Source organism: Coregonus lavaretus (assembly GCF_964263955.1).
Source record: "Coregonus lavaretus genome assembly, chromosome: 27".
NCBI lineage: Eukaryota > Metazoa > Chordata > Actinopteri > Salmoniformes > Salmonidae > Coregonus > Coregonus lavaretus.
Genome location: NC_140014.1, coordinates 20,381,182 through 20,401,470, shown reverse-complemented (window position 1 = coordinate 20,401,470; position 20,289 = coordinate 20,381,182). Strand labels below are relative to the sequence as shown.

Sequence of the window (20,289 nt, the reverse complement as noted above, 5' to 3'; positions counted from 1 at the left end):
ATACCGACCTTGGCCTTCTTCTGCTTGACGGCACTGGCTAAAGAGGGGGCGTCAACCCCCACCACCTCACCCATGTCCCCCAGACCTGGCTCGGCCGCATGCTTTCCCCCCTGGCTCTTGGTTTGGATGTTAAGCAGCTCAGCCATCAGGTCTGCCTCTGCCTTGTCCCCCTGGCCCATGTGGCCCATCTCTGCCACAGATGACGCCTCACTCGCCTCCATCTTCTCTTCCTCCAGCACATCACCATGGATACCAAACTGTGTGGGGTCGGGCATGTTCCCCAGGATGTCTGTGACCTTCATGTTCTTGGCCCCCTCCACCAGGCCCCCGCCAAACATGGAGGACCACAGGATGTGGAAGAAGCCCCACACCAGGTTGTAGAGGAAGCGGAAGAGGCCCGTGAAAATCATCCAGAAGAAAGAAAAGAAGCCTTGGACCATCTCCCTCACACTCATCTTCCTGAACCTCCTGTACTGCCGCCTCATGCTTTTGAAGGTGAGCAGCTGGCGGAAGCTGGACAGGTTCTTCCTCATGGAAACACAGGAGTTGGTGAAGGCGGAGTGAGTCTCCATCATGCTGTCCTCCTCTTCCTCCTCTGGCAACTCCGTCACACTCTGGCTGTCCTCGTCGTCGTCCTCGGGACGCTCCACTGCATCAGGCTCAGATATCTGTGAGGCCAGCTGCATCTCAAAAATGGTGTCCTCACAGAAGTTGACAAACAGCTCCATCTTCTCGCTCTCTCCACCCTCGTTCACCACGTCAAAGATAAACTGTCTCTTGGACTCTTTGACCTGGGGCTTCTCCCACTGTGTACGACTAGACTCGCTGATCTCAAAGTAGACCCTTTCGATGCGCTTGGCCCCGCCCATGATCTCTATGCGGCCCAGGTACGGCTCGAAGTAGTTGATCACACTCTCGGCCAGGTCCAGGAAGGTGGCCAGACGGGCGTCGTGAGGCATGTGTTCTGATAGGTTGGTGAGCAGGACCGCCACGTTAAAGCCAATGTCCTTGGCCGGCTCATGAAAGCGCTCCACAAACTCCTCGTAGTTGAACATGTCGTTCTCGTCAGCCTCGGCGCAGGAGAGCAGGAACTCGATCTCCGACTGGGAGTACTGCTTTTGGTTCTCCATGGACTTCTGGAACTCCTTCTTGGAGATCACTCCCTTGCTCTCCGGGTCGTACTCCTTGAAGTTGTCCGAGGTGGTAAGGTCTTTGAGTTTGAGAAACATGTCGAAGAACTTGAGGATCATCTCCACATTGCTGGAGGACTCCACCAGGGTGTCCACCATCTGTTTGCCGATGGTTCCGTTGACAACGTTACCTGTGGGGGGGGGGGGGGGGGTTACTCAAGTTTAGAACACGTGTCAAACACAAGGGATTCGGCCTGTGACACATTTCTATCTGGCCCGCGCAATGATTTGGGTTGTCAATTCATTTTGGCCTGCTTATATACCGCCCGTGCTGCACTACAAGTCAGCAAGCACTGCCAACATGCTGCACGCCAAATGGCAGTGCATTGCCACACACACACCCCTCCTCCCAGACCCACACACACCCACACACAAGCCAGCCAGTGCACTGTATCATATCATCACTAATGGCACTGACCAAATCTTCTACCGGACCGAAGGTTTAAACGTGTTGTAGGCTAAATGTCCACGCCAAGTTCTGGTTCCAACGGGTCATTGCTGTAGCCTACAGAAAATGTCATCTTGGTTGTCAAAAAGTTATAAGATAAAGGATTCACATGTGGGTATAAATTACTACTAAAGGACAATAGGACACACAAGCGAGTATAAATGAGTCAACAGCTGAGTCATCTACTTTATGAAATTATAGCCTAATGCGCTTACATCGGTGAATTCAACAATCAATTGTGCTGCTTTCGTGTGTCCCGTTTAAAGCAAGGGAAAGTGTACAGACACATGCCACAGTCCTAGCTAGGCTACTAACATGTTGCAGTATGGCTTCGGTTTTTAAAGCTTGACAATGAATAACCAAAAAACTAAACCTGCAACAAAAAACATGCAAAGGAAAACATGTAGGCCCATTACAGCAACATGTGAGCAGTAGCCTAGGCTGGCTACTCAACTAGGCCTACAAGACATTTTGTTGCAGCTTGGTGTCATAGACTAGACATAGTAAATGCAAATCCGGGACACTCAAATTAGTATGATATGTTACGTTTGTTGTGGTTACATAAAACAGATGATTACTAAAGGTGGCATAAATTGACATATGTAATTGTTGTAAAATGGTCATACCATGGATTATTTAGCTTTGGATTTTGAATTTTAGGTATAAAAATTAAAAATAAAACAATTATTTGATTAAATATTGAATTTGGCCTTTACTACTATAGCCCAGAGAAACGCATTGAATAACACATTCATAAATGGCAAAAAAGACACTCCAAAAAATACATCATAAGAAACAAGTGTTTTGAAGTGTTTGTCCTATATCAAGGAAATATTTTTTGTTTGTTTTTTAAACATATTTAACCGCTTTTTTGGGTAGGCACAAAAATGCCTTCATACTTCCATTTTTTTTTTTTTTTCTGTACATGTTACCTTCACAATAGTCACGGGAGTTGTAGAGCAAAACGGAGAACACCATCGTGTTCATGAGAATCCCCCCTTTCCATAGAGTTTTTAGGTCAAACCGTTCGGACACTACAGACGTTTTCGTGAGAAGACCGATTTTCGGGATGTCTCATGGTCTGACAAACACCGCTCTAGCTCTGCTACCTTTCACCGCAGATGCTTAACTGCGATATTGGCGGATTTAGACGCATCCAATGCAAAAAAACATTGATCTCTAGCTTAAACTGACTGATTCTGATAAACTGACTGATTTTGATGGAGATTATTTTATTATGTTAAAAACGAAAGTAGGGTGGTTGGTCGGGGTGGATGGGTAGGCGTTTAACGCTTACATCTAGCAACCCAAAGGTTGCGAACTTATCATCTTATCTCACCTACTTACTACTTTTTAGCTACTTTGCAACTACTTAGCATGTTAGCTAACCCTTCCCCTAACCATAACCTTAACCATTTTAGCTAAGCCTAACCCTAACCTTCACCCTTTAACCTAACTCCTAAACTTAACCCTAACCTCTAAATCCTAGCCTAGCTAACGTTAGCCAGTTAGCTAACGTTAGCCACCTAGCTAGAATTCTTAACATATCATACGTTTAGCAAATTTGCAACATATTGTACGTTTTGCAACTTTGTAACATATAATACATATTATAATTCCTAACATATATGAAATGGGTGATGGACATCCACAAATGAATACATCTAAAAACCTGTTTTCGCTTTGTCATTATGGGGCATTGTGTGTAGATTGATGAGGATTTTTATTTTATTTAGAATAAGGCTGTAACGTAACAAAATGTAGAAAAAGTGAAGGGGTCTGAATACTTTCCGAATGCACTGTATGTATCTCTTGTTTTAATATGTTAAAATGCTAAATATATCACCCTATGTACATAAGTGGACATTATAAAGGGCCATGTTATTTCAAATAAAACAATGGCCAGTTTGGGTCGCAGTTGCATGCACGTTTTTGTTGTTGTAAAAACAAACATAATAGGCTATGTCTGGCCCGCGAATTCGATGTGTTTTTATAATATGGCCCATGTGCTGATTGAGTTTGACACCCCTGGTTTAGAACATACAATAGAAAGTACACAGTAACCATAATACAATTTGCTAATTGAATTCTCGAAGTAGAGTGGATAAGTGTTTGATATCATGTAATATCATTTCAAGCAAATAAATCTGTTTAAAGGGTTTTAGGCATAAGGGTAACGTTCTATCAGTGCCACTAGATATGACCACAATGTGTTCCATGATGAGTCACGACTGAGATGAAAAGGTGTAATAGAACCTTCCAGAAGGGAGAGCATCATCACGATCATGTCCTTCTGCAGGTCCAGCAGCTCCTTCAATAACTCAATCTGACTTGAGTCCTGGGGGAGAGGAAACAAAAGCAACTTTGTGACACATCCTTCACCACATCAAAAAGGTTAGCACAGCTCTCTGTCTGGGGCCAGTCAGCTGCTAATATCCCAGCATGGCATTTGGAGAGATCAAGGCCCTCTGCGAGCGCTGGGTCCCGCTAGGTCCCAGCCATCCATCAGCACACAGCCTAATGTGATTCTGTTGGGCCCAAGCAGATGGCTGGGAGGGGCTGACTCACTTTGGGCCTCCTTTGAGATGGCTCCCAGCATGCAATAATTCTGAGGAGGGACTTTGATTAGCTTAATCAAAACGCGCCCAGCCGCCCTGTCAATCCGGCCGCCTGCAAACAGCCCTTCCCCTCTGGATAACCCTGAGATAAGCTAAGACGGTGTGACGGTCCGAGAGGTTTCATTCTGATCCCACCTGGTTTATTGGCTACAAAGCACATCTAAGGCTGTGGGAGTGATGGATCACAGCCTTCAGAACCTTTCAAATTAAGGCAGGGAGAAAAGCCTGTCAACTAGACATGCTGCAGAGTACATCCCTGAGCTAAGAGAGACCTCTAGTGGCAACACAGCAGATTGTTGAACACTATCCACATTCAGTTTGATGTTGCATCACATAAATTAGATGCTATTCAATTTCATATTTGATGACATAGAATGAAAATTGAGCGGCTGGCCGAGTAAAAGTGAGATGATTAGGAAATTGTACTAAGTTGTACCTGTGAGAGCTTCATCTGCATATTGGCAAACACATGCAGGAATCCCACCACTGCATCCCATAGCCTGCTGTGTGCCAGACTCTGCTGGTTCCCAATACACGGGCCCTGGGGTCACAAAGAGAAGATCACTACAGTCAGGATGATTGGATCACCATGATTAACCATACAACACATTCCTGTCTGTGAAGGTTAGTTTCTTCCAACCCAAGAGTCTTATGTTACCTGTATGTACTCAGTGAGAGAGTTGAAGATCTGCTTGGCCACAGCCAGGGCTTTGGAGAAGTTCCGCTGACCAGCCTCATCCATGATATCTTTCCCAGAGTAGTACCAGTAGAAATCACTGATGGATTCCTAATATTGAATAAATAAACATGTGACACATGATAGTATAAACATACACTACACACAAAGAATATAGGGAGTAAAGTTGGGGGATAGTATTTTACCTGCAGACGGAGCAGGTAGTCCACAGTGCTGATGATAATATTTACGGTGGTCGTGTTCCCTGTTTGAGTCCGCAGGAAGTTTTGGAAGTCTGAAGAAAGAGAAAGGGGTAAAATACCAATGAATGGTTAGAGAGGATCAGGTAATGTTATACATAGTACATTGTGGGCAGTAAACACAAATAATATGGATCTCTCAGAACTAAATACACTTCTAAATACACAGGTGAGCTAGAGTACCTTAACCAGTATTGAGGTAAGGTGTTCTAGAAGTTTTGGACGTACCGTTGTTGTGTCCCTCACAGAGCAGTTGCAGAAACCTAAAGAGATCCTTAGTGAACTCATCGTTCTGCAGTACTTTGGAACCTGGACACAGGAGATGAGATTGACAACTTTCCCCTTTGGTTAGGAGGGGGCTAGAAACCAGACAACCCCCTCAGCCTGATCTAACACAAGCTTACACCATGGCTAGCATAACCTTCACTTCAATACAAAGCTGCTGTCTAGTCCTCAAGCTCCTAGACTAGGAGACTTTGTCATGACAGTATATGCTCCCTCTATGAGACACTCATATCACCTTGACTTAATATAGAGCACATACTGTATGCAGGGAGGGATAATAGGAATAAAACTGCATGGCAGAGCTTTGTTGTTCTGTACTTCAGATACAAGCAAAGCTTTGGGAATTGTATTCTTATTCCTAATTGACTTTATCAAGTAATATTGGTTAGTAGTATCAACATAAAGAGACAGACAAGTTTCCACATAGACCACAAGCACTAACTTTGTATAGGAGGAGAGAGCGATAAGAGTCAGTTTGGGTCTGATTCTATGGATTGAACAATCTGACCAAATATCTTATTGGAGCATGCATGTGTTCCTTCAGATCAGTAGGTTATTATCACATTCCAGACAGAGGGGAGGGGAGGGGGAAGGGGTGGGAGCTGGACGGAGAGCAATCAGGATGGCAGCATTGCCAAATGAGTAGAATCTAAACCATGTATTTACCCCGCTCACTCACGTTGACTGCGACCGATGAGGTAAAATATGATAAGAAGAAACAAACAAACAGAAAAAGCAGACATAAGCAAAGGAGAAGACATTGAGTTTCAATAAGAAGTAAGGAAGAAGAAGAGAGATATATCGACATCACTTTAGGTGTTGGACATACAGTAGACATGCGGTTAAGAGTCTCTGGTAGGTAGACCTACAGGTTCTGCTGCACAGTTTGGCAGGACTGGTGTTGGACGGTGGGTGAGAAACACTACAGGACTGCAGTCACCATCACTTATGCCTGATTACATGAGGTGGGAATGAGCTGGAGTATCTATGAGAACATAGCCATTTACTGTATGCACTCCATTAGATCCAACCGCTTCTGTTGTGGGTGACCTATTGTGTATAGATCTGTTTTTTATCTTGTTGACAGACAGTGCTCAGACGTCACATGACTGAGGAACATACAGTAGCACAGGTTCATGAACACAGACACAATGACATATGTGACATGGAGATGAGCTTTTTCATCACAAACATAAGAGTGAATGTGGCGCGCTAATGCTGCACCATGTATCTGTAGTAGCCCTATCACAGGCCTTCTTCTAACACAACAAAGGCATGGGCCAATCATTAGCTGGTGGGTTGGACATTGGCTGACCAATCGTAATCACAGGTGGTGTATCCTTCTGGACTGCTGTTATTGTTTGCGTATAAATATGAAGGAATAGCCTCCAGATGTAATCCTGACATGACATTACCTCCATCACAAGGTCCAGTAAGTCTCCATTAATGAATTCAGTTTCTCTATGGGCCAATTCAGAATTTACAACAAGGTGTTAATAGGAACACATTGACCACTAGGTGTAGCACAAGCAGTAAAAGCAACCCACCAAAAATCACATTAGTTGAATAATGCAATTTTAGACAGGCTTTTGTCTGTGAGCATTCACTGGTTGGAGATCAGATGACAGGCGACTTATGACCCTGTGGCTGGGTGGGAGGAAGTGGGAGGGGTCAGATGAAATCAACACGGATCCTTTAGAATTATATTTGTTATCTACTTAATATTAATATTTTATACTTGTTTAGGGTTTTAGACACTTATAACAAATCTGTATGGAGCATCATGGTTCAGCATTCGCCAATAGCACCAAGTGGACTTGACTCTCAAAAGTATGAAAATAAATTGTTGATAACACAAAGAAATTCTAAGATACGTATTTATTTAATATATCAGAACTCAAATGTCATTCCTTTCTGACAGGAAAGAGAGGTTCCTGTGCATATGTCTGTCTGAGGTAGTCTAGTGTTTCTCCTCATCTTTCTCTCCTCACTTACTTGATCCTTCCTCAGTCACCATCCCAAGACCTTCTGCTTTGTTTTGCCTTTCGAATGCATTCAAATCCAGGACACTAATGAATTTGAAGGAAAGAGAGCCAACATGGTTTATGTCTTTGAACACGTATAGTTTTGCTCTGTTTGAATGTCAAACCATCAAAGATTTGTTAGTGTGTTGTGATATCATTTTACCTGCAAGACTGCATGAGTCCTGACAAACTCTTGAAAAAGCCAGCATCTCCTTTTTCCTTCAGATAGTCAAGCATTTTCTACAAAAAAGGAAATACACAAAAGAAATTGAGCTGTACAGCGCCACTGTACATACTGAAAAAATGTATATGGACCATGAATATTCTGATATACCTGCTGAACCAGTATGTTGCCTCCGTTGAGTATAGAGATGCCCAGTTTCAAGGTAAAGGTCACCATGGGCCCAAGTGAACCTAAAGAGGATAATCAGGGATCATATTGTGTGTGTGTGGACCCACAAGAATAGTAAACGAACAAAGATTTGACCAACTGGGGACATTTTGTTGGTCCCCACGAGGTCAAATGCTATTTCTAGGGGGTTTAGGGTTAAGGTTAGAATTAGTGTTAGGGTTAGGATTACGTTAAGGGTTAGGGTTAGGAGCTAGGGATAGTTTTAGAGTTAGGGGCTATGGGTATGTTAAGGGTTAGGGTTAGGGTTAAGGTTAGGTTTTGGGTTAAGGTTAGGATTAGGGTTAGAGTAAGGGTAAGAGTACAGGTTAGGGTTAGGTTTAGGGTTAGGGAAAATAGGATTTGAATGGGACTGAATTGTGTGTCCCCACAAGGTTAGCTGTACAAGACTGTGAGTGTGTGTGTGTGTACCTTTGCTGGCGCTGATCATCTGTAACACCATCTCAGCAGCTCCTCTGTCATGCAGCCTGGCCTGCTGGTACAGAGTCTTCTGTTTCTCCATCTCTTTTTCCTAGCAGGTCAACAAACACCATGTAAACAAACACCATGTAAACAAACACAGCTCCTTACAAAACCATTGAAACTAGTCAAATCTAATATCTCGATGGGAGATCCAAAACACCTCAAATGTTTTCTCTTTTCCTTCTTCATCTTCCTCTTCTTCATCTTCTGCACAACTCTAAAGACAAAAGATTTGGTAGTCAGATCTCTGTTGACCTCTACATGACACTAAAGACATGTATTCAAAAGTAGATTCATATAGGCTTTGTACCTTTGCCATCATGTCTGCATATGCAATATACAAAGGATCGTCTTCCAAAGAACTGAATGGAAAAGCAGGATAAACATGTGTGAATTAACCTTACATAACTCAAACAAATACACTCCATAACAAACAAATCTCTCAGGTGCATGACTAAGAATAAATGTGACACAATTACTTGTGCTCGAGGGCATCGCCCTGTGTGGGGAGAAATGCTGCAGTGTTTTAGTTTAATGCGACAGTTTATAAGACAAAGGGATACACCGGCAATATTACATAGCACAGATGGAGCTAGCAGCACGATGCCAGGTGCCCAGGTGTGAGTGTGTGTGTGTGTGTGTGTGTGTGTGTGTGTGTCTGTTTACCTCCGCTCAGTGAGCGCATTGTGACTAAAATGCAATATGAGCTGATGAAGAGGGTCTGGCTGCATCTCTGCCTCCTCCTCTTCCTCCTCCTCCACCTTCAGTTGGGTCTTCTGCACAAACACCCAGCCACACATCAGAGTCCCACCCTACCCTGACACCCAATCCCCTGTCATTACAGCAGTGCCCTTTACCCTCTGAAGTGACAAAATGTGCCTACACTGAGCTGATACACATTTTAAAGATCACAATAACTTTACTTTGAATTAGTGAAATTGCAACAAATAAAGTTAAAGTTGTTCAAATTACTCTTCAACTCGCTTCAGAAATAACGATTACAAAGGCCAACCTACTGGGCAAAAACTGGTTGAATTAACGTTGTTTCCACGTAATTTCAACCCAAAAAATCTATGTGATGACATTGAGTCAACGTGGAAAACATTGGATTTGCAAAAAGTAAGGGCTTTTTTTCACCCAACTTTTAACCTAAATCCAATGACATGGTGATTGTTTTTGTTGATTGCACGTTGAATTCACATTAGTTGACAACTCAACAAAATGTAAATCAAAACTAGACGTTGAACTGACGTCTGTGCCTAGTGGGAAGGTATCAAGCAGAAATATGGATAAGTTACCATCCATATGCAGTTACCATTGCCATTATATAAACAGTCTCCTCTGTACATCACCTTAGAGACAACAAGGTGTACTTGATCAACAGAAGCACATTGAAATTAAAGATGCAGAATGTGCAGTCAAACCCTGTCTCACCATGTTGCTTCCTTACTAGTGTGATGGCCCATTGAATCACACAGACTGAAAGCATTACGGGTATGACACGCCACTCATCAGCAGACCATGCAGGCACACACACAGGGACATACACACAGCACATTTAGATGGTACAGCAGTATCAAGGTTAGCGGTGTCAAGGTGTGTGTTCAGTAGAGATACAGGAGGAAGATGGAAGTTAAGCATGACTCTCCATTAGCCTGATCCATACTCTATAATACTTTACACTAGTCTACCACTTTATCCCTATGAGCACCACAGATACTCTCCTAATGAAGAGAGGCCACCAGGAAATGATGGGGCACAAATAGTGGTAGAGGGAATACTATTCCACATCTCTTTTAGGATGTAGCCACTTTCCCTATATTTTAAATCTACCATATTTATAAAAAGGCTTATAAAGTGTTATAGAGTGTTTATAACCATTTTCTTCATTGATGTTTTGATCAATGTAGCAGGTTCTTACACAGGATGGCATGGTGTTTTTGAAGAATTTCGGAGACATCTAGAATCAAAGCTGTAAAGAAAGCAACCCTACAGGGACAGTATATCTGAGTTCTTTGATTCTTCAAACGACCTGAATATGACACTATACTGTGTCCATGCTGTGACAGAAAATTTATGAAGGACACCACACCTTCCATAAATTTCACCAGTAAGCCGTAGCATCGTGGTTGGATGCTCTCTTACCCCTGTAGGAAAGGGGACAGCTCTAGAAACGGACAACGGTACAGTTACAGTACAGTCCAGCCGGCACTGACATCCAGGGTGATGTCATGCGTGCCCGCGTAGGCGTTTCAGTTGGCAAGGGACAGAGCTACACAGAGCCAGGGGCAGAACATGGATGACTGGCAGAACGCCTGCGGCGTTTGGCGGGCATTGTGCTGGCGAAGCGTTCGTGTTGTAGCACGGCCAGGTGAGGAGGGAGAGAAGAGGCTAGCCCCACAGAGAGAGCACACAGAGAGGGCTGGGCACTGGGGGGACAGGTACAGTACTTACTGCCAGGTCCTGCACTAGCTTCTCTTCAAAAGAGTACGTCTCTGTTTCTATCCATATTCTCTGATAGCCCAGGAGGAAGAGGTTAATAGAGCGATGCCTGGGGGGGGGGGGGGCAGAGGGAGATTAGGAGGGTTAGCAGGGTGGACCAGGAGGAAGAGGAAAGGAGGGGGAGATTACGTTAAAAACAGTTAATACTTGTTAGTATAGGACAGGGTTTCCCAAACTCGGTCCTGGAACCCCCTCCCCCCTCCCAAGGACCACAGAGCTGATTCAAATAACCAACTCATCATTAAGCTTTGATTATTTTAATCAGCTGTGTAGTGCTAGGACAAAAAACTGGATAGAGTTTTGGAAACCCTGATATAGGGCACTGGCAAATCCAACTGGTCACCTTGGAAGATTGAACTGTACCCCCCCCCCCCCCCATTTCATAACCCTGTCATGTACAGTGGGGGGAAAAAGTATTTAGTCAGCCACCAATTGTGCAAGTTCTCCCACTTAAAAAGTTGAGAGAGGCCTGTAATTTTCATCATAGGTACACGTCAACTATGACAGACAAAATGAGAAAATAAATTCCAGAAAATCACATTGTAGGATTTATTATGAATTTATTTGCAAATTATGGTGGAAAATAAGTATTTGGTCAATAACAAACGTTTCTCAATACTTTGTTATATACCCTTTGTTGGCAATAACACAGGTCAAACGTTTTCTGTAAGTCTTCACAAGGTTTTCACACACTGTTGCTGGTATTTTGGCCCATTCCTCCATGCAGATCTCCTCTAGAGCAGTGATGTTTTGGGGCTGTCGCTGGGCAACACAGACTTTCAACTCCCTCCAAAGATTTTCTATGGGGTTGAGATCTGGAGACTGGCTAGGCCCCTCCAGGACCTTGAAATGCTTCTTACGAAGCCACTCCTTCGTTTCCCGGGCAGTGTGTTTGGGATCATTGTCATGCTGAAAGACCCAGCCACGTTTCATCTTCAATGCCCTTGCTGATGGAAGGAGGTTTTCACTCAAAATCTCACGATACATGGCCCCATTCATTCTTTCCTTTACACGGATCAGTCGTCCTGGTCCCTTTGCAGAAAAACAGCCCCAAAGCATGATGTTTCAACCCCCATGCTTCACAGTAGGTATGGTGTTCTTTGGAAGCAACTCAGCATTCTTTGTCCTCCAAACACGACGAGTTGAGTTTTTACCAAAAAGTTATATTGTGGTTTCATCTGACCATATGACATTCTCCCAATCCTCTTCTGGATCATCCAAATGCACTCTAGCAAACTTCAGACGGGCATGGACATGTACTGGCTTAAGCAGGGGGACACGTCTGGCACTGCAGGATTTGAGTCTCTGGCGGCGTAGTGTGTTACTGATGGTAGGCTTTGTTACTTTGGTCCCAGCTCTCTGCAGGTCATTCACTAGGTCCCCCCGTGTGGTTCTGGGATTTTTGCTCACCGTTCTTGTGATCATTTTGACCCCACAGGGTGAGATCTTGCGTGGAGCCCCAGATCGAGGGAGATTATCAGTGGTCTTGTATGTCTTCCATTTCCTAATAATTGCTCCCACAGTTGATTTCTTCAAACCAAGCTGCTTACCTATTGCAGATTCAGTCTTCCCAGCCTGGTGCAGGTCTACAATTTTGTTTCTGGTGTCCTTTGACAGCTCTTTGGTCTTGGCCATAGTGGAGTTTGGAGTGTGACTGTTTGAGGTTGTGGACAGGTGTCTTTTATACTGATAACAAGTTCAAACAGGTGCCATTAATACAGGTAACGAGTGGAGGACAGAGGAGCCTCTTAAAGAAGAAGTTACAGGTCTTTGAGAGCCAGAAATCTTGCTTGTTTGTAGGTGACCAAATACTTATTTTCCACCATAATTTGCAAATAAATTCATTACAAATCCTACAATGTGATTTTCTGGAGAAATTTTTTTCTCAATTTGTCTGTCATAGTTGATGTGTACCTATGATGAAAATTACAGGCCTCTCTCATCTTTTTAAGTGGGAGAACTTGCACAATTGGTGGCTGACTAAATACTTTTTTCCCCCACTGTATGCACCACTAAAAAATTATCACACTTATTTATTCTAGCAACAACCACTGTAAACTGTAATGATTAAAGCTAAATAGAATATATGGTATATAAATTACAGCAACATCAGTACAGAAACCTATAACTTAGAAGAAAAAACATTTCGTCAGAGTGAATGATTTAATATTTTAGTGATGAGTGTAGCTCACAGGCCTTTATAATAGGCGTACCAGTCAGAATGGCAGTGGGATCACTGTATGAGAGTTCTAGTTATAGTACAAACCATGGCTGGGAGGAGGGGGGAGGAACAGGAGGTCACAAACATTGTCTAAGCATTACATTACCGTTAGCATGGAGAGCAGACTGTCATAGTCTGAGTTCTCATGCATTTTTTCGAGCCAATAGCGTCGGTAGGCGTTCAGGAGGTAATTATTACTTTTGTGCCTGAGGGGAGGTACAGTATAGTGATGTCATTCAGGAGAGAACAGAGAGAGGATGAAGTAGTAGAGACAGTAGATATACTGTAAAAAGGGTGGCAAGCCACTGAATCAAAGGGTACAGAGAGAGTTATGTGATAGTATTAGAGGTGCAAGGGAAAAGTGACATTGCATCAAATGGCCTTAACATTTCTAAATTTACCCTGACTCAAAAGGCCAGTGCTTACTGATTACTCAACAATGTGATGCATGGTCACATTCCCAAAAGAACACCAATAACTAGGTGGAATTAGTCATTTGGTGCCGAGGAGCGACATCAGAGCACACATTAAAGATGGCCGCCCCCAGGTTGGGCTCCTAATTGTTTTTCTCCCCTCTGTCTCTCCTGCTGCGTCTCTGTGATTGAGTTACAGTGCAACAGGGCATGAAATTGCTAGTGTCCTTTTCTATTCCTTGATAACAGTCTGAGGCGAGACATTTGTCGTACAGATTAGGGGAGGGACGCTTCACATTAATACAGGGTCAGAGCCCAGGAAAGAGGGGTGAGACTCATGAGGCATAGAGAAAGAGATAGTGTAGGGTTGGCTTGGAAATGAGAAAGACAATACTAAACTTTACACAGCCTGCTGCCTCTCAGTACTGACATCAGCAGCTGGGGTATTCTATTCAAATATTTGACTATTCTATTGTAATATTTGTGTTTGTAAAGGAATGTGAGTACACAAAATGTAGATGGTTGTGTGATACCTGGGAAGGTTGTAGAGAGGAGCCATGCGGAAGCAGGCCACCACCGCACGCTTTCTCTGCTTGGACAGCAGCTTCTGCCAAACACACTTCTTAGACCTCAATGGCTGCTCCACCTACAATGAATAAATGAAGACAAAATAGGTAAGTTGTAATATAACATATGAAATAGGGTGCATGGTTTGGATCACAAATGTGAGTATATCATGTTGAGTAAAGATTAGAGCAGGACATAAAGCATCCAGGATATAGGACACATCTTAAGGATCTAGAATTTGGAGATATGGGGCACAGATATAGAATGTAGAAAACTGGATGTAGGCAGTAAGGGTGATGCGTGGTGCAGCCAGCCACTGACCTGCTCCAGGTGGAAGACTGCAGCTGAGATGCTCTGGACTCTGAACACTGTCCTCTCAGGGTCTGGAGGCCCCTCGTTCTTCACCATCACATCCTTATACAGGTTCAGCTGCCACCTCACTGCAGGGTCCTCTGACTGGGGGTGGGTTAGCACAGTGTAGGAGTTAGAAAACATCAATGATTTTTGATAGAGTTGCTGTTCTAGTTTTATGGATGACAATAATGCCATAATATACAGCTCACCTTCTCTTGAAGGTGCAAATTTTGCCGCACATGTTCCTTCACTTCATCATCTGTGTCTTTCTGTTGAGCAAAACAAGAAAACAATTAGATACACCGTCATCAGGTACTGTGTAGCCAGTGACACCTGATCCTCAATCAGTATGGGTCCGTGTGGGCTAGGCAGGCCCTCTCACCAGGAGGTAGCGTGTCTTGGCCAGGGAGATTAGCTCCTGGTCCCCGGGGGTGCACATGTTGAGTCCGATGGGCAGCATCTTCTTCAGGGCAGCCACGATCAGGGAGGTCTGGATGGAGTAGAACTCTCCTCGCTTCCTCTTATGCTTCCTCTCCTGGTCCTGACCCCCTGACTGATACCAGGATGGAATGACACATTCATAACTTCACCTGGCACTCAATGAAAAAATACCTGGGTTATGTCTCAAATGGCACCCTATTTTCTATATAGTTCACTACTTTTGTGTGCAAGTAGTGCACTATATAGGGAATAGGGTGCCATTTGGTAATATATCAGATGGGCCATACCATTTTTTATATAGAGCCAATGCAGTCACAATTGCTACCTTGATCGAACTGTGCTGTACTTCACTGGAGCTTATTTCACAGTGGGAGCACAGCACACTGCACACCGAACGCTGAATTAAACCTATGGGTAGCAGAGGGAACTAAGGCATCTTTTCATCGCTAGCAAAATCTGCAGAGGCTGAAAATCTTTGCCCATGAAGCATTTAAAATGTAGCTATAGCCTGAAAGCAGCATTCGCCCACAGTTTGCCTCTACCCATACAGTGAGGTATTATAGAAAAAGGACTGCACTGAGAAAGGCAAATGGAAGAAGCTGGCACACAGGAGACACTCATATTCAACTCAGCAAGAGAGAAAGAAACACCATTAACTGTATGGATGCACACACACACACCTTCGACCAGTGCAGGAGCTGAGTGACTAATAGAGACAGCCAGTGGGAGGCAGGAGCCACTACACACCAGCGCAGGATATCCATCACCCAGAAACACCAGTGACGTGATCATGTTATTTGTCATGGGCGTGTTCACTTTCAATAACAGAGTTGGGACGTGGCGGCCCATAAGGGAATGAGAAACGCTCGTTATGATGTCAGGCAGGACAGATGAAGGAGGGGCGATAAGCGTTAATGATTGGCTGGTATAACGTGTTAACAGCAAGGCAGGGCAGACTATTGTGGTCCCTTGTGGCTCAGTTGGTAGAGCATGGCGCTTGCAACGCCAGGGTTGTGGGCTTGATTCCCACGGGGGACCAGCAGGAAAAGTATGAAAATATATGCAGTCACTACTGTAAATCGCTCTGCTAAATTACTAAAATGTGTTGGCTGCTGCTCTTTCCAGTGAATGGAGTGTAAAAGCAGACAGGATAAAAAAAAACTATCAACAAATCTATTCCCTGTCCCTGAGGTTGTGTTGTTTGGCCACGGGGGATATGAGTGTTAGGGTTGCTGGAGCAGGGAGAGAGAAAGGGCTGCCTCTGCAGAATGGAGCCCAGTAACAAGGCTCAGCTGGAATGTGCTGACAGATAGAAGCAGGAGGTTGGACTGAGGTTAGCTGGGTTAGGATGTGAACATACAGTGGGGGAAAAAAGTATTTAGTCAGCCACCAATTGTGCAAGTTCTCCCACTTAAAAAGATGAGAGAGGCCTGTCATTTTCATCATAGGTACACGTCAACTATGACAGACAAAATGAGAAATTATTTTTCAGAAAATCACATTGTAGGATTTTTAATGAATTTATTTGCAAATTATGGTGGAAAATAAGTATTTGGTCAATAACAAAAGTTTCTCAATACTTTGTTATATACCCTTTGTTGGCAATGACACAGGTCAAACGTTTTCTGTAAGTCTTCACAAGGTTTTCACACACTGTTGATGGTATTTTGGCCCATTCCTCCATGCAGATCTCCTCTAGAGCAGTGATGTTTTGGGGCTGTCGCTGGGCAACACAGACTTTCAACTCCCTCCAAAGATTTTCTATGGGGTTGAGATCTGGAGACTGGCTAGGCCACTCCAGGACCTTGAAATGCTTCTTACGAAGCCACTCCGTTGCCCGGGCGGTGTGTTTGGGATCATTGTCATGCTGAAAGACCCAGCCACGTTTCATCTTCAATGCCCTTGCTGATGGAAGGAGGTTTTCACTCAAAATCTCATGATACATGGCCCCATTCATTCTTTCCTTTACACGGATCAGTCGTCCTGGTCCCTTTGCAGAAAAACAGCCCCAAAGCATGATGTTTCCACCCCCATGCTTCACAGTAGGTATGGTGTTCTTTGGATGCAACTCAGCATTCTTTGTCCTCCAAACACGATGAGTTGAGTTTTTACCAAAAAGTTCTATTTTGGTTTCAGCTGACCATATGACATTCTCCCAATCCTCTTCTGGATCATCCAAATACACTCTAGCAAACTTCAGACGGGCCTGGACATGTACTGGCTTAAGCAGGGGGACACGTCTGGCACTGCAGGATTTGAGTCCCTGGCGGCGTAGTGTGTTACTGATGGTAGGCTTTGTTACTTTGGTCCCAGCTCTCTGCAGGTCATTCACTAGGTCCCCCCGTGTGGTTCTGGGATTTTTGCTCACCGTTCTTGTGATCATTTTGACCCCACGGGGTGAGATCTTGCGTGGAGCCCCAGATCGAGGGAGATTATCAGTGGTCTTGTATGTCTTCCATTTCCTAATAATTGCTCCCACAGTTGATTTCTTCAAACCAAGCTGCTTACCTATTGCAGATTCAGTCTTCCCAGCCTGGTGCAGGTCTACAATTTTGTTTCTGGTGTCCTTTGACAGCTCTTTGGTCTTGGCCATAGTGAAGTTTGGAGTGTGGCTGTTTGAGGTTGTGGACAGGTGTCTTTTATACTGATAACAAGTTCAAACAGGTGCCATTAATACAGGTAATGAGTGGAGGACAGAGGAGCCTCTTAAAGAAGAAGTTACAGGTCTGTGAGAGCCAGACATCTTGCTTGTTTGTAGGTGACCAAATACTTATTTTCCACCATAATTTGCAAATAAATTCATTAAAAATCATACAATGTGATTGTCTGGATTTTTTTTCCTCAATTTGTCTGTCATAGTTGATGTGTACCTATGATGAAAATTACAGGCCTCTCTCATCTTTTTAAGTGGGAGAACTTGCACAATTAGTGGCTGACTAAATACTTTTTTCCCCCACTGTACATGACCACAGGGGGTGCAGACTGCTCCAAGACCTAGTATAGAGTAGAGCTCTCCAGCAGTGGAAATAAGGAGAATATGCTGTACTATTTTGAAAGCAGCCACATATTAATAAGCCCTACCTTTGACATCTTCGTCTTGCTATCACCAGTCAGGAAAGACAGGTTGTTGATTTCATTCTGAACCACAAAGTTCTGCTCTTCCCTTTTGAAGTTCTGAGGAAAGAACAATACCAATGTACATGATGTAGACACCTTCTGCTTGGTTCATTTCTCAATCTAAATGTCCTATCTATTGTAATTGTTAGTTTGTCCATTGTTGATAAGGAGAAATCGTACATGTGATTTGCACCAGAGGATGAAGATCTCAGCCACCATTCTGAAGAGTTCATTGGAGTCAGCGTCTGGTTCTTTCAGCCACCTGGACCTGCAGGAGAAAGGAGAGAGAAGAGATTATTATATATTATATATAATATACACTCACCGGCCAGTTTATTAGGTACAGCCATCTAGTACCAGGTCAGATCCCCCTTTGCCTCCAGAACAGCCTGAATTCTTCAGGCATGGATTCTACAAGTCGGAAACGTTCCACAGGGATGTTGGTCCATGCTGAGGCGATGGCATCAGGCAGGATGTACCGTTGTAACCAGGCAGGATGGGTCCATGGACTCATGCTGCCTACGCCAAATCCTGACTCTGCCATCATCATGACGCAACAGGAACCGGGATTCGTTGGACCAGGTGATGTTTTTTTTTTTTTCACTCCTCAATTGTCTAGTGTTGGTGATCGCACGCCCACTGGAGCCTCTTCTTGTTTTTAGCTGATAGGAGTGGAACTTGGTGTGGTCGTCTGCTGCAATAGCTCATCCGTGACAAGGATCGACGAGTTGTGTCATTCTGCACACCACTGCACCGTTATTTGTGTGCGTTATTTGTGTGTTTGTGGCCCGCCTGTTAGCTTGTACGATTCCCAGGAACAAATAACTTTCTTCTGAAACTCGTCAGTCTATTCTTGTTCTGAGAAATGAAGGCTATTCCATGCGAGAAATTGCCAAGAAACTGAAGATCTCAACGCTGTGTACTACTCCCTTTACAGAACAGTGCAAACTGGCTCTAACCAGAATAGAAAGAGGAGTGAGAGGCCCCGGTGCACAACTGAGCAAAAGGACAAATACATGAGTGTCTAGTTTGAGAAACAGGCGCCTCACAGGTCCTCAACTGGCAGGTTCATTAAATAGTACCCGAAAAACACCAGTCTCAACGTCAACAGTGAAGAGGCGACTTCGGGATGCTGACCTTCTAGGCAGAGTTGCAAAGAAAAAGCAATATCTCAGACTGCCCATCTTAAAATTTTATTTTTATTGTCCCGTCTGAGATATGGCTAGATCTTCAGTTTCTTGGCAATTTCTCGCATGGAATAGCCTTCATTTCTCAGAACAAGAATAGACTGACGAGTTTCAGAAGAAAGTTATTTGTTTCTGGCCATTTTGAGCCTGTAATTGAACCCACAATTGCTGATGCTCCAGATACTCAACTAGTCTCAAGAAGGCCAGTTTTATTGCTTCTTTAATCAGCACAACAGTTTTCAGCTGTGCTAACATAATTGCAAAAGGGTTTTCTAATGATTAATTAGCCTTTTAAAATGATAAACTTGGATTAGCAAACAACGTGCCATTGGAACACAGGACTGATGGTTGCTGATAATGGGCCTCTGTACGCCTATGTAGATATTCCATTAAAAATCAGCCGTTTCCAGCTACAATAGCCATTTACAACATTAACAATGTCTACACTGTATTTCTGATCAATTTGATGTTATTTTAATGGACCAAAAAATTTCTTTTCTTTCTAAAACAAGGAAATGTCTAAGTGACCCCAAACTTTTGAACGGTAGTGTATATATATAATATGTTATGAGAGATGAACAAACATTATATCAATATAATATCCTCTGCTCCACAGCCTTGCCCCCAAACCAGAGTAGTCTTGTATTACAATAGGTCCTACGGTACTGATGAACCACAACCACATCCTCCCATTTCACTCCACTGTTCAGCGGGCTCACCTGTTGTTGTCTACGTAATGGATGAGCATCGGGTAGAAGGCGTAGAGGTCTCTGCAGAGCACGGCAAACTCATCCAGGATGAGGAGCTCAGCCTCCTGGGTGTCTCCCTTACTGTCAGCCTTCAGTAGCTCCTCCTCCATCACCACCTTCACTGTCTTCTTCTTCAGCTTCTCCAGCGTAGGCAGGAAGTGACTCTTCAACAGAACAGCCCTGGCCTTACTGATGATGGGCTGGGCGTACACTGCACACACAGAAGTCATAGTGAGACACACATTGTTAGTCGTTATTATTAGAAAAAAGAAAAAAGAAAAAAAAAGCACTCTTGCTAGGAATGCAAAAGACAATCTTGTCAGTCTAAGGTTCATCTGATCAGTACTGTATACAAATATGGAAATA

General features: G+C 43.8%; 1 protein-coding gene across 1 annotated transcript in view; it reads right to left on the bottom strand.

Moving 5' to 3' along the window:
* The window catches only part of LOC311103056 (ryanodine receptor 3), a gene marked incomplete at both ends in the record, with an annotated part of 229,346 nt that overhangs the window by 12,804 nt on the left and 196,253 nt on the right, over nucleotides 1–20,289 (bottom strand). Inside the window, 21 exons of the mRNA XM_084144572.1 lie at nucleotides 5–1,321; nucleotides 3,895–3,976; nucleotides 4,693–4,797; nucleotides 4,915–5,043; nucleotides 5,139–5,227; nucleotides 5,421–5,501; nucleotides 7,473–7,546; nucleotides 7,665–7,741; nucleotides 7,836–7,915; nucleotides 8,322–8,421; nucleotides 8,533–8,589; nucleotides 8,683–8,734; nucleotides 9,039–9,148; nucleotides 10,827–10,923; nucleotides 14,042–14,154; nucleotides 14,397–14,531; nucleotides 14,639–14,698; nucleotides 14,812–14,982; nucleotides 17,952–18,044; nucleotides 18,168–18,255; nucleotides 19,894–20,134. Coding sequence (XP_084000698.1) covers nucleotides 5–1,321; nucleotides 3,895–3,976; nucleotides 4,693–4,797; nucleotides 4,915–5,043; nucleotides 5,139–5,227; nucleotides 5,421–5,501; nucleotides 7,473–7,546; nucleotides 7,665–7,741; nucleotides 7,836–7,915; nucleotides 8,322–8,421; nucleotides 8,533–8,589; nucleotides 8,683–8,734; nucleotides 9,039–9,148; nucleotides 10,827–10,923; nucleotides 14,042–14,154; nucleotides 14,397–14,531; nucleotides 14,639–14,698; nucleotides 14,812–14,982; nucleotides 17,952–18,044; nucleotides 18,168–18,255; nucleotides 19,894–20,134 — 3,351 coding nt within the window. The remainder of the gene's footprint in view (nucleotides 1–4; nucleotides 1,322–3,894; nucleotides 3,977–4,692; nucleotides 4,798–4,914; nucleotides 5,044–5,138; nucleotides 5,228–5,420; nucleotides 5,502–7,472; nucleotides 7,547–7,664; nucleotides 7,742–7,835; nucleotides 7,916–8,321; nucleotides 8,422–8,532; nucleotides 8,590–8,682; nucleotides 8,735–9,038; nucleotides 9,149–10,826; nucleotides 10,924–14,041; nucleotides 14,155–14,396; nucleotides 14,532–14,638; nucleotides 14,699–14,811; nucleotides 14,983–17,951; nucleotides 18,045–18,167; nucleotides 18,256–19,893; nucleotides 20,135–20,289) is intronic.